The sequence below is a fragment of the Scylla paramamosain genome, chromosome 43 (assembly GCF_035594125.1).
Source record: "Scylla paramamosain isolate STU-SP2022 chromosome 43, ASM3559412v1, whole genome shotgun sequence".
Taxonomy (NCBI): Eukaryota; Metazoa; Arthropoda; class Malacostraca; order Decapoda; family Portunidae; genus Scylla; species Scylla paramamosain.
In genome coordinates, this window is record NC_087193.1 from 11,734,884 (window position 1) to 11,747,383 (window position 12,500).

General features: G+C 45.2%; 1 protein-coding gene across 2 annotated transcripts in view; it reads right to left on the reverse strand.

Moving 5' to 3' along the window:
* The window catches only part of LOC135093673 (protocadherin Fat 3-like), a 97,517-nt gene that overhangs the window by 11,780 nt on the left and 73,237 nt on the right, over positions 1–12,500 (reverse strand). For both annotated transcript variants that reach the window (XM_063993174.1, XM_063993173.1), the window contains exons 3-9: positions 4,440–4,520; positions 4,103–4,233; positions 3,875–3,940; positions 3,515–3,607; positions 2,330–2,437; positions 895–996; positions 1–105 (exon numbers count right to left, since the gene is read on the reverse strand). The exon at positions 1–105 is cut by the window's left edge and continues 21 nt beyond it. In XM_063993174.1, coding sequence (XP_063849244.1) covers positions 1–105; positions 895–996; positions 2,330–2,437; positions 3,515–3,607; positions 3,875–3,940; positions 4,103–4,233; positions 4,440–4,520 — 686 coding nt within the window. The remainder of the gene's footprint in view (positions 106–894; positions 997–2,329; positions 2,438–3,514; positions 3,608–3,874; positions 3,941–4,102; positions 4,234–4,439; positions 4,521–12,500) is intronic.

Here is a 12,500-nt window from a genome sequence, read left to right on the forward strand (position 1 = left end):
GATGGCCATGTAGTGATCGCGGGTGAAGGCTGGGTTCTGGTCGTCAGCATCCTGCACCTGCACCGTGAGGACGGCCGTGCTGCTTTGGGGCGAGGCTGCCTGGTCCTGCGGGGAGAATGTGTGGGTTACGTTAGCTCCCTGGAATGCAGTGCGGCGCAGGCGGGTTTAGAGTACAGATGTTGTGCGCTGGTTGGGTTTGCTTGGCTCTGAGATGGAGGAGCGTGATAGGTTCTGATTGAAGGTATTATCATTATTTTTTTTGTGTTTTCCTCTCTCCTGTAATAAAAGTGGGGGAGTTTCTAGTACCTTTGTGGTGTATTGGTTGGGTTTGTTTAGTTTCGAGAGTGAGAAATGCGGGATGCACTAATTTTCTCGAGGGTTCTTATCAATTTACCCCTCTCATAGGTCAAAGGAGAATTACATAAAGAAAAGAAAGAAAACTGGAAAAGTGTAGAAACTCTTGCTTATTTCAGTTACTAAGAGATGATAAGGACAGAATAAGGATGAGTTCAATGTGGTTTTCGTGGGCGTAAGTGACGTGGTGTTTAGAATGTAAGTGGAAAGTGTGCCGAGTGCTGTGTTGCGGTGCGTCACGCTTAGCTTCATCTTATCATCGTGTTTTTTAACGTCTCACTGACTGAACAACTTTTAACAGCCACAGTCAAAGTTTCTAGGATTGTTAAGCGTGCTCCTATGATTCCAGTCATAGCCTAATAATTAATCTGCAAAGTCAATAACAATATGAAAACACACATGAAAACCCAATAAATTAATGCTTTAGCCCTTAAAAAAACAATGATAGCAGACTAAATAGCAATAGACAATAAAACACATCTGAGAATGGGACAAATTACTCGTGTGTGTGAATACCAGCGACTGAAAACAAAGCATCACCTGAGCCACGATGGTGATGTTGAAGAGCGCCAGACTCTCGTAGTCCAGTGGCTTCTCCAGGACCAGGTTACCGCTGAGAGGTGACTCGAAGCGAAACATGTCCTGCGGGGAGGGAAGAAAGGTGCTGAGTTACGCTGCCATGAAGACCTTGCAGTTATAACCTTGTCTTGTTTTTCTTTGTCAGGAGGAGGCGATGTGTTGCGCTGCGGCTTTACTTTCACACTCGAAAAACTCCTTGTTACACTCTAAAAACTCCTTTTGAACTAGTATAGGATTTTCAAGGGTTTCTTTAAGGCGATTAACGTTCGTGGGTTGATGGTATTTTATTGATCACTCGGAGTCTTTTTGTGTTCTGTATTTGTAAGCTATATTCCCGTTAGTGGGTTATACTTTTCAGTGACTTACACCTCTGAGGTCTTATAAATTTTCTCTTAACTCATATTTCCTCTTCACTTATGCCTATTTCTTCTTAATTCTTGTTTACTTTCTCTTGGTACGTGCCTACTTCCTTTTATAAACTTCCCGTTAATTCTTCCTTACTTCCTCTTGCTCATAACTACTTTCTATTATATGTCTTCTCTTAACCCACACCGATTTTCCTTTAACTGTTAACTGACTCCAAGAAAAAGCGAAAATTTTAATACTACGAGTAAACATCAGACACGAAATAGAATACAAACCACATTATACAACCACTTACAAGTATGATGCAGTGCACAACATGAACCATAACTAATAACTACGTAATGCACCCATGGATATTTACACCGGTGAATTTCTCGTCATACAATTTCAAAACAATATCGTACAATGAGTGACGGGCGGCTCGTACCACCTCATACACAGACATAAAGCTGTGACATGAAGGCTGGGCCACCGGGTCACCCTGCCCTCAACCTCAGTATTTGGGACGAAAGGCAACACTTGTGGAGGTCAAGAATTCTACGTCGATTACAAACTAAATCTGAGTCCGGCGCGGTAGCCTAAGTTATCACGCTGTGCTGTAAGAACCTTGCAATTTGCGTCGGGACGGTGCGCAGTGAATGCCACGCGAGGACTGCCTTGACCTCCCCTCGTGGTCACCTCATCGGGATAAGTACGTGACTGCAAGGATAAACGATAATGGATATACAATTAAACGATTTATCAATGAGGTAGCGGTTTCCTCCACGCCACAAACACGCCACGGACAGCCACGGACAGCCGCGGACACACCTCCTGCTGGCGAGTCACGGGCCCTGATCACGAACAGGCCACGGGGACCACTTGGGTTACACGAATGGCGAGGTCACGTGCACCGCCACTATATCACAGTCCAGGGTTCTCTGCCATGTTTCCAGTGCATCACACGCACCTTCTCTCCCGCCCCGCCCTGCCCAGCATAATTAGGTTAGGTTATGTCAGGTTGGCTTAGGATAGTTAGAAAATCACTTACTGAGTACGGGCCGGGCTGAATGGAGTACTGGACAGTGGAGAATGGGCCTTGCTGATCTTCGTCCTCCGCAAGTATATCTCCCATGATGACAGTCCCAACCACAGTCACCTAGGGAGGGAGGCAGAGAGAGTCACACACCGCCACACACCGTCACAGGCCGTCGCAGACACTCACCCACGCGCCCACAGGAACGAAAGAACCAAGAACAAACACAGGGGAACTCCAAGGAGGAAAAACCTGATGGAAAAATCTTGAAGCAGCAGCTGTGGTCACGACGAGGAGGCAACTTGAGAAATTTTCGCGAACTAAACAAATACAGATCAGGTAGGTAAAGGAACCAACCAACCAACCAGCCAGCCAGCCAGACACAGAGACGACCCCGCTAGGAGAGACATGCCAGGTGGATAGATATATAGATAGACAGATAGATAGATACATACATACATACATACATAGATGAATAGATGGATAGATAGACAGATAGAGATGGATAGATAAAGATAGACAGATAGATAGATAGATAGATAGACTGAATGAGACTGAATGAATGGCATTGATAGATAGACATGTAAATAGACTGATAGACAGACAGATGAGCAGACAGTCAAACAAAAAGACAGACTGACAGATAGATAGATGGATAAATGGATAGATAGATAGATAGATGGATAGATATTTCCCCAAGCACAGCTGTTCTAAACTGATGAAAACACGTGCATGAAAATATTGGAACCTGAAGGAAATCAAAGCAATATCACGAACTTCCTCTAAAAAACAAAACAAAAAAGAAAAAAGTAAAGAATTCAATAAAACAAGACTTATATACTCCGACAGACAGACGGTGAAAAAAAAAAAAAATCATTGAAACCTGAATGAAATCAAACCAAGACCATAATTTTCCTTTGAAGAATAAGAGGAAGAAAAAAGATTAAGAAAACAGGAAAAACTCGTATTATCATTACACACACACATACACACACACACTTTCACACAACCTAACCTAACCTAACCTAACCTAACCTAACCTCACCTAACCTAACCTCACCTAACCTAACCTCACCTAACCTCACCTAACCTAACCTCACCTAACCTAACCTAACCTAACCTAACCTCACTTAACCTAACCTAACCTCACCTCACCTCACCTAACCTCACCTCACCTCTCTCACTTCCAGCAATACGTACCTCAGACACATTCACGTAGTAGGGACTGTTTACGAATACTGGGGCGTTATCATTGTCATCAGTCACGCGAATGTTGACGGGGATGGTGATGCTCTGTTGAAGGAGAGAGGAGAAAGAGTGGTAAGTGACATGGCCTTCCAAGTGCGTTAGGTTAGGTTAGCAAGGGTGGAGGCAGAGGTGGATAGATGGATGGTGGTGAAAGTATAAGGGTGGAGGACCATCATTGGGGATTATAGATGAGGGCAAAGAGTGAGGGATGATGAAGGGTGGAGGGTGGAGAGACTCAGAGAGAGAGAGAGAGAGAGAGAGAGAGAGAGAGAGAGAGAGAGAGAGAAAGAGAGAGAGAGAGAGATAACTTACAGGGTCAGTGGTGCCGCGTCGATCACAAATAACGTTGACAGTGACCTGCGACTCTCCTTCCTTCCCCTGCGAATAGAAAACGGGAGAAGGTTACGACTGGTTTGGAGAGAGAGAGAGAGAGAGAGAGAGAGAGAGAGAGAGAGAGAGAGAGAGAGAGAGAGAGAGAGAGAGAGAGAGAGAGAGAGAGAGAAATTCAAATATATTACTTCAACACACACACACACACACCTCCTTATCAAGCTTCCTCGTGAGTGTAAGATTCTTGGAGTTCGGGGAGATGCTGACCGACGTGTCCTTCTCCTTGAGCCTGAGGTATATGTCGCCGTCCTGACTGGCATCCCCCTCCAGCCTCAGCGTGCCTGCAGGAGGACAGTACAGCTGCACGTGCGTGTCTCCGCTACATGAAGGAAGGGTGACCTAGCCCGGGATATTGACACAAGGGGAGAGAGAGGGGAGAGAGAGGGGAGAAAAAGACAAAGGATCGTGAGGGGAGGGGAGGGGAGAGAAAGGTAGATAGGGCCACCTCACGCTCTCTACCTGTCTACCTGTCTATCTGTGTGCTTACCTATGAGGCTGCCCACAGGTAAACTCTCCCTCACGAAGAAGTTGTCCACGGACCCGCCCTGACTCAGGTAACACCGCGAGTCTGCAATGGAAGAAACATAAATGAGATTGTGATTAAATAGCAGACAAGACATGATGAGGCTTAAAATGATAAACCCTTTCCTCCCTCCCCCCTTTCCCCCTCCCCCCAATAAAAAGTCCACGAGGGTTACAGAGGAGTGGCATAAACTCAACAGGAACGTGGTAAGTCCCCAGATATTATTTTCAAGGGAAGGGTGAAAAAAGTTTGTGATTATGGCAGAGGGTAAGAGTCAAGTGTTCGTGAGTTGTCTTGTGTAAGTCAACTGCCCTTTTAAAGTCTTGTTTTCTTTAATTAACACGTATTCTAACCGCACCTTACCGCCAGCATGTCACAATGATAGATTATATTTAGACTACACGACGCTACCGGCAACTACTCTTAAACAAACACTTCTACCATTTTTTTTGTTCACGCATCAACACCTTACAAAACTCAAGCCGTTCCTCTACGCCTGACTACCTGCCTTAAGCAAACCATTTCACCACAGACGCACCCTTCTGTTCAAGACACACTACGTTTAACAAGCTAAACCCTCACGCACGGATACCTAACGTTAACACACACCAACACATTACAACGGGCAAGCTATTTCACTCTTCTCTGCCACACAACATTGCACAAACCATCTTACCACAAATATGTATCGTCTTTTCATAAACGCGCTATATTAAGCAACCCATTGACAATACACAGGCGCCCTTTTTACTTCTTTTCTTTCTTTTTTTTACAGACGCCCTTTCTTACTCAAATAATTTCACCACGTCTGTACAACTTGCTATACACAAACACTGCTACGCATTCCTTCCTTACAAAACACAGGTCGTTTTTTTTTAGCACGCCTCGCTACACCTTACGTTAACCAAACCATTCTATTCAATCTCTCCCTTCTTATTATATCAAACTTCTCCCTTTCTATTATTCTACCACACACCAAAATCATTATATCATGACTCACTTACATTTTAACCCAAACATTCTGTAAAATTTTTCTCTTCTACATTAACGGAGCAAATCTGCTATTATCACCTGTCTGTCTGTCTGTCTGTCTGTTGCTACATCACCTTCAGTCCCGTCACGCGATTAAATGGATTCACGGAAAGCACAACACAGGTGAACACAGGCAGGTGAGGCGAGCGAGGTGAGGCAGTCAGGTAGACATTCAAGGCCGTGACACCTAGATTAGCCTTTTACCTTTCAGCTTACCTTGTCTCACCTCTCCCGGAACACACAGCCACGGGATCGAATAATGAAGATGAGGTAAGGAAAGAAAATGGGAGGAGGCGAAGGAAAAAGGGAAAAGAAAAGTAGCAAAAGAAAATTCGCCTTGGTTGTAACAATGTTTTCGTGGGAATTTGGTGATTAGAGTGAAGAGGGCAAACATCTATTACTCCTCCTCCTCCTCCTCCTCCTCCTCCTCCTCCTCTGCTCTCGCTGCCGCCCCTAAGAGAAACTCAACGTATGCAAGAAATTAAAACCCAATGAGGTGCGCGTGTGTTTGTGTGTAGTGATGCGTGAGTGTGTGTATGTGCGTGTGTCTGTGTGTGTGTGTGTGGGAGGGGGCAGGGAGAGAAGGGTGAGGAGAGAGAGGGAGAGAGGTAGGCATCCTTTCTCTTCCATTACAATCTCTTCCTCCTCCTCCTCCTCCTCCTCCTCCTCCACTAGACATATCTCCTCCACCCTCACAATCATTACTACATACAACAGCCATGTCCAACTCCTCCTCCTCCTCCTCCTCCTCCTCCTCCTCCTCCTCCACCACCACGCCTCCTCCCTGCCTCCCCCCCTCATGTTCCTCCTCCATTTTTACTTTCCCCATCTTAAAATGCGTCAAATTCTAACAAAATACCGCACGAACCCAAGAGAGAGAGAGAGAGAGAGAGAGAGAGAGAGAGAGAGAGAGAGAGAGAGACAGAGAGAGAGAGAGAGAGAGAGACAGTGCAGCCAGATCCTACTCCCAATAAGGTGTCTAGTAAACATTCCATCTATCTAAAGGTCACACAGGCCGCTGGTTCCTTGGGCGTGGTAACAGTGATGCAGGCGGGAAGGCAAGACACGGGCGGGAGGACAGGCAAAAACGGACGAACACACACACACACAGACAGGCGGGAAGATTAAGAGAGAGGAATGCACACGACCGAAGAGGCGAGCACAGATGGGGAGTAGGGAGAGGTGGAGGAGTATGTGGGGGAGTAAGTGGGCGGGAAGGTAAGAGGACGGGAAGGGCGGCTTGGACAGATGGGAGACGGGTAAGCACTGGGACGGTAAAAAAAAGACAGTTATTGATAGGTGGGAGAAATTTAGACAGGTAAGTGTGACAGGTGAGTCTGTGAGGGATTGGGGAAGAGTGGAGTAGATGGAAGGATAGATGGGTGGACAGGAGTGATATAGACAGGTGTATATAAATTAACAGGTGTCTTTACTCTTTGGGAAAGGGAATAGGTGTGAAATGAACAGGTAAAGATGACAGGTGGCTGAGTGGAGAGAGAGAGAGAGAGAGAGAGAGAGAGAGAGAGAGAGAGAGAGAGAGAGAGAGAGAGAGAGAGAGAGAGAGAGAGAGAGAGAGAGAGAGAGAAACAGAGGTAGAGATGAATGGATGAGTGCGCGGGCGGACAGGAAGGAAAATGCAGGGAGATAACACACAAACAGACACACAGATGAATGCGAAGGAGGCGACACACACACACACACACACACACACACACGTAAGCAAGCATCACCTGGACCGCGCCTCTCCTTAACCAGCCACCAGAGGACACCACCACCACCACCACCACCACCGCCGCCACTACATTGCCGCCTCGCTGAGAAAATTAATTTGCCGCTATAACACCGTAATCGATTGAAAGGAGCAACCATGGAGGACTCAACAAATGGGATCAGTCAGGGATCTTACCTCCACTACCTCCACTATCTCCTTCTCCTCCTCCTCCTTCTCCTCCAACCTTTACACAGGCCCACGCTGTCTGTTGCTTCCAAGGTCAGATCTCATTGTGTCTCCCTCATCCAGGTCCTGCCCCCATTCCCCCTCCTCTCTCTCTCTCTCTCTCTCTCTCTCTCTCTCTCTCTCTCTCTCTCTCTCTCTCTCTCTCTCTCTCTCTCTCTCCTAGTTAGTGTAATGTAATCAGGTAATTTAGGATGGACTTAAAGGTGCGTTTGTGTTTGTTGTCTTGTGTAATCCCTTGCAATTATCTTTCTCTCCCTCTCTCTTCTTTTGCCTTCCCTCTCATCACCTTCCTCAATCTCCTCTCTCCCCTTCTCTTCTCTCTTATCCTTCTCTTATGCTAATCAATCCCTCTTTTCATCCTCTCTTTTTCATCCTTTTCATTTCTTTACCTTCCCATCTCACCTTTTCCATACATAATTCCTCTCTCTCTCTCTCTCCCTCTCTCTTGTTCCTCTCCCTCTCTCTCTCAACCTCCTCTTCTCCTCTCTCTTAGTCTCCTTCACCTCCTGTCCCTTCCCTTTCTCCTCTCGTGTCTCCCCTTCCTTTGCTCCCTTCCTACATCCCCAATCGCTGCTCTTGTCTCCCCCTTCCCCACCCTCTCCCTCCCCAACCACCTCAAGTCAACAACATAACTATTTCTTCGCTTGTTGACCGCAGTTCGCTCGTCGTGTTTTTTCATGGTCATTTTTTTTATAGTTAGGCACAAATCCACTGCAGGATTTTCGTGTTTGTAAAATATTGAAGACTTCCTTGTTTTTCCTCCTCATCTTTCGTGCTTCAGTAGTAGTAGGAGGAGGAGGAGGAGGAGGAGGAGGAGGAGGAGGAGGAGGAGGAGGAGGAGGAGGAGGAGGAGGAGGAGGGATAAGAGGCCGGATGATGCGTCTTAACATAATTTTATAAGACCAAGGAGTTTACAACATGAATCAAAGTTTGGGGAATATTATTATTGTATATTATTAATTCCTGCAAGAGTGTACGGCAAAAAATGTAAGGCGAGGCGAAGATGATGATAAAGATGATGGTGATAATAGTAATAGTAATAATGATGATGATGATAATAATAATAATAATAATAATAATAATAATAATAATAATAATAATAATAACAATAATAATAATGAAATAAAGGTATATTTTTAGCCCTTCATCGCTAGAAATAAAGAAACAAACACGATTTCCACTTAAATTACGACGAAGATATCAACAACAACAACAACAACAACAACAAACAACGATACAAAGACAGACGAACAAAATACAACACATAAAAAACAAAACCAAGGAAACAACAACAAAAAAAAAGAAGAAAACCAGAGATACAAACAAACAAACAAACAAACACAAAAAAACAAACAAGATCAAGACCAATAACAACAGCGAATGAGATAAAGGTGTTTATTCAGTATAATAATGCAGATCAGGACTCCCATGCCTCTCCCAGGTGTTCCTCCCTCCCAGACAGGTGAGTCAGTACCTGCGTGGCGTGGGTGTACACCTGAGCTACCTGTCCTTGTGGTGGTGGTGGTGGTGGCGGTGGTGGTGGTAGTCGTCTTATTCCATTAGTTACAGGATGAAGTCAAGCTCATGATGTCCAGCCTGCTAATACTACTTCGTCATATACTTCTTTTTCTTTATGTTCTCTCTCTCTCTCTCTCTCTCTCTCTCTCTCTCTCTCTCTCTCTCTCTCTCTCTCTCTCTCTCTCTCTCTCTGATATTTCGTTTTTATTTTTCTGTATTACAATTCTTTTCTAGTTTATGTCTATTCTCTCTCTCTCTCTCTCTCTCTCTCTCTCTCTCTCTCTCTCTCTCCACCCGGGCAGTGACTTCAATACCCTGTCTCATGTTGAGGTGTGGGGGGAGGGGGGTAATTGGGTAGGGAGGACGAGAAGGGTGGGGGGTGGGCGGGGAGGGGCGGGGTACCGTGGGGCGGGGCAGGACCTTAAGGCGACAGGTACGCCCACTCCAGGTGTTGAGGAGAGACAGCTGCTTCCACGCCCCGCCCCGCCCACTCTCCCGCCCACTGTCCGTGCCCTGCCCCACCCCGTCCCGCCCCGCCCTTGTGGTAAATAAATAATGAAAATACCCAGAGAGAGAGAGAGAGAGAGAGAGAGAGAGAGAGAGAGAGAGAGAGAGATTCATCGTTGCGGTTGGTCCTATGCAGTGACATTTTTCTTCTCTCTCTCTCTCTCTCTCTCTCTCTCTCTCTCTCTCTCTCTCTCTCTCTCTCTCTCTCTCTCTCTCTCTCTCTCTCCAGCTTCTAGTGATAATTAACGCGGCAGGGAAAGAGAAAGAGAAAGAGAGTTGGCTCACTTTCTCACGCTCTTTCTCAAAATTGGGTCATAAAAAGTTTACCATCCATCGCAGAGAGAGAGAGAGAGAGAGAGAGAGAGAGAGAGAGAGAGAGAGAGAGAGAGGTAGCAACGCGTGTCACTTCTTCCCTGGAGCGTCGTAAACATGTGACGTAACGTTTTCTATGCTTGGCTGCGCTAATACCAAGCCTTGCACGCCACTCTCTCTCTCTCTCTCTCTCTCTCTCTCTCTCTCTCTCTCTCTCTCTCTCTCTCTAGGGAGTTGAAATGGATATTTTATCTTCATTTTAAGCTATAAAACGAAATTCTTAAGTCAATGAGAGAGAGAGAGAGAGAGAGAGAGAGAGAGAGAGAGAGAGAGAGAGAGAGAGAGAGAGAGAGAGAGAGAGAGAGAGCTATCAGTGACCGCATTATACAGTAACTTAGCACGTATTTAAGTCATGGAGTCATTTCAGCAACAAAGGTATATGGTGCTATAGAGGAGAGTGAAGGGCGAGGTGCGACTCACTACTGATTCGGCAACAGTAGGTCAGGGTATCATTAAGGGGACTCACGGAAAAGGTCAAGGGGATGTGAGGTCCTCTTAGTGACTCTAGGTGACTCTACGGACTGTAAACCGACTCATTAACAAGATAGGTGATTCGAGTTAAGATGAGAACGTGTTTGGTTAGCTTTGGTTTGGTTAGGTCAGGTCAGGTCAGGTCAGGTTTGATTTGGTTTGGTTTGGCTATGTTTGGTTAAGTTATGTTTGGTTAAGTTAGGTTTGGTTTAGTCTGGTTTGGTTGGGTTAGGTCAGATTAGGTTAAATTAGGTCAATGTAGGTTAGGTTATGTTACGTTAGCTTGTCAGGTCAGGTCAAGTCACGTCAGGTCAGGTCAGGTTAAGTTAGGTCAGGCTAGGTCAAGATAAGTCAAGTTAGGTTACGTTAAGTCAAGTTTGGTCAGGTTAGGTTAGTTTAGATGAAGTCAGGTTAGGTTAAGTTCTGTTGGGTCAAGTCATTAATACACAGCCTATAGGTCTCTCAGTCTACTTTAGAGTCTGTCACGGCCTACTTAGTTCAGTTATGATTGTTATTGTCATACTACACGTGACAGGCCATGTGGAATGTTACAGTTAAGTGGAGTGAGGAGGTGGAATCAGGTGGAAGGAACGAGTCATCCAGAACTCTCTTTGCTAGTCTTTCATCACTTCTTCTCAGTTTCACACTTTCTTGATTCGTCTAGAGTTTCTTAAGGTTCGTGAAGCGGTAACCAGAGAGAAATTCAAGCTAGGACTAAAGAAAAGAAAGAAAAAAGAAAAAAAAACTAGGTTACATTGAAACGAAATAAATTTATTTTCTTTCTTTCTTTCTTTTTTTCTGTTCGTCTCTTTCATGTACAAGTCTAACATTTATTTATTTTTTCTCCTTTCCTTACTTTTGCATTTTTATCAGCGTAACCTTTCTTACCTACATTTTTACCTGTGCAATTACCTGCCTCACCTTACCCCTCACAGTATTCCCCTCTCCTTAGCCAGCATTAAGTGTAGAAGCACCTCTCTAACACCAATTGCACTAGTCTTAATTTTTTTACCTCTGTTTTTACCAGTATGATTACCTTATTTCACTTATTATACTGTTTTCCCCAATTACCTTGTGTCATTACCTTTATCTGATAACTTCCTTCGTATTCTACTTTTATTCATCACATTCCCCACTATTTTTTACCTTCCTGGTGGTGGGGTGGTGGTGGTGGTAGTAGTATTAGTAGTAGTAGTAGTAGTAGTAGTAGTAGTAGTAGTAGTAGTAGTAGGAGGAGGAGGAGGAGGAGGAATACAAAGGAATACAAAAGAAAGCCAAACAGCAACAGATCTTTTGGTCCTTGCAAGGCTGTTTGGTAACTACTTCTAACTAGCTACAGGGAAGAGAGACAGGAGGAGGAGGAGGAGGAGGAGGTCGTATCCCGTTGCAGTCACTCCCTCCCCCATCAACAAGGCTTCAACATCACCCCCCTCTTCTCCCCCCGCCACAACGGAAGGTGGCGGCCAAACAGCTTTACAACCTCGTTAGTAAAAATTAACTCAAAGCGGATGGGAGACTTTAGAGAAACGTGAGCACTGGAGTGAGGCGTTCCGGAGTCTTAATACTGCTAATACCTGCACTACTAAGGCATGCAGGGAAGGAACAAACAGCAGGCAGACGTGTTGGCCGCGTGTCTCGTCTCCGCTATGGTAATGATTCGACTTCCTTGTTCATTCACTTACTCATTTACTAAAGCTGGATGTCTTTATGAGGGTTTTCTAAGCTTGCTGTTCTTTGTAATCTTCCTTTGTAATCTCTCACTCAAATACTCGTTAATTAATTCATAAAATCATCGCTTTAATTATTCACTCACTCCTGCATTCCCTTCCTCTCTCCCTTCCTCACTAATTCACTCACTTATTGACTCAATTCCTCCCTCCATCCCTCCCTTCTTCCCTCAATCATTCACCTCCTCCCTCCCCTCACTCACTCACTCCACTCATTCATTCATTTCCTCTTCACTTCACTTCTTAACTCACTCAATCCCTCCCTCTCTCACTGATTCACCCATTCTTTCTCCCTCTCATTCACTCCCTCCCCTTCCTCCCTCCTTCCCTCAATTCTGCACTCTCTCCCCAAGCGACAGGTAACAAACACACCTGAGCGACTTCTTGCCTAATATCTGACTGATAAATAACAGGAAGTACTGTGTTGTAAGGTAAGGAAAA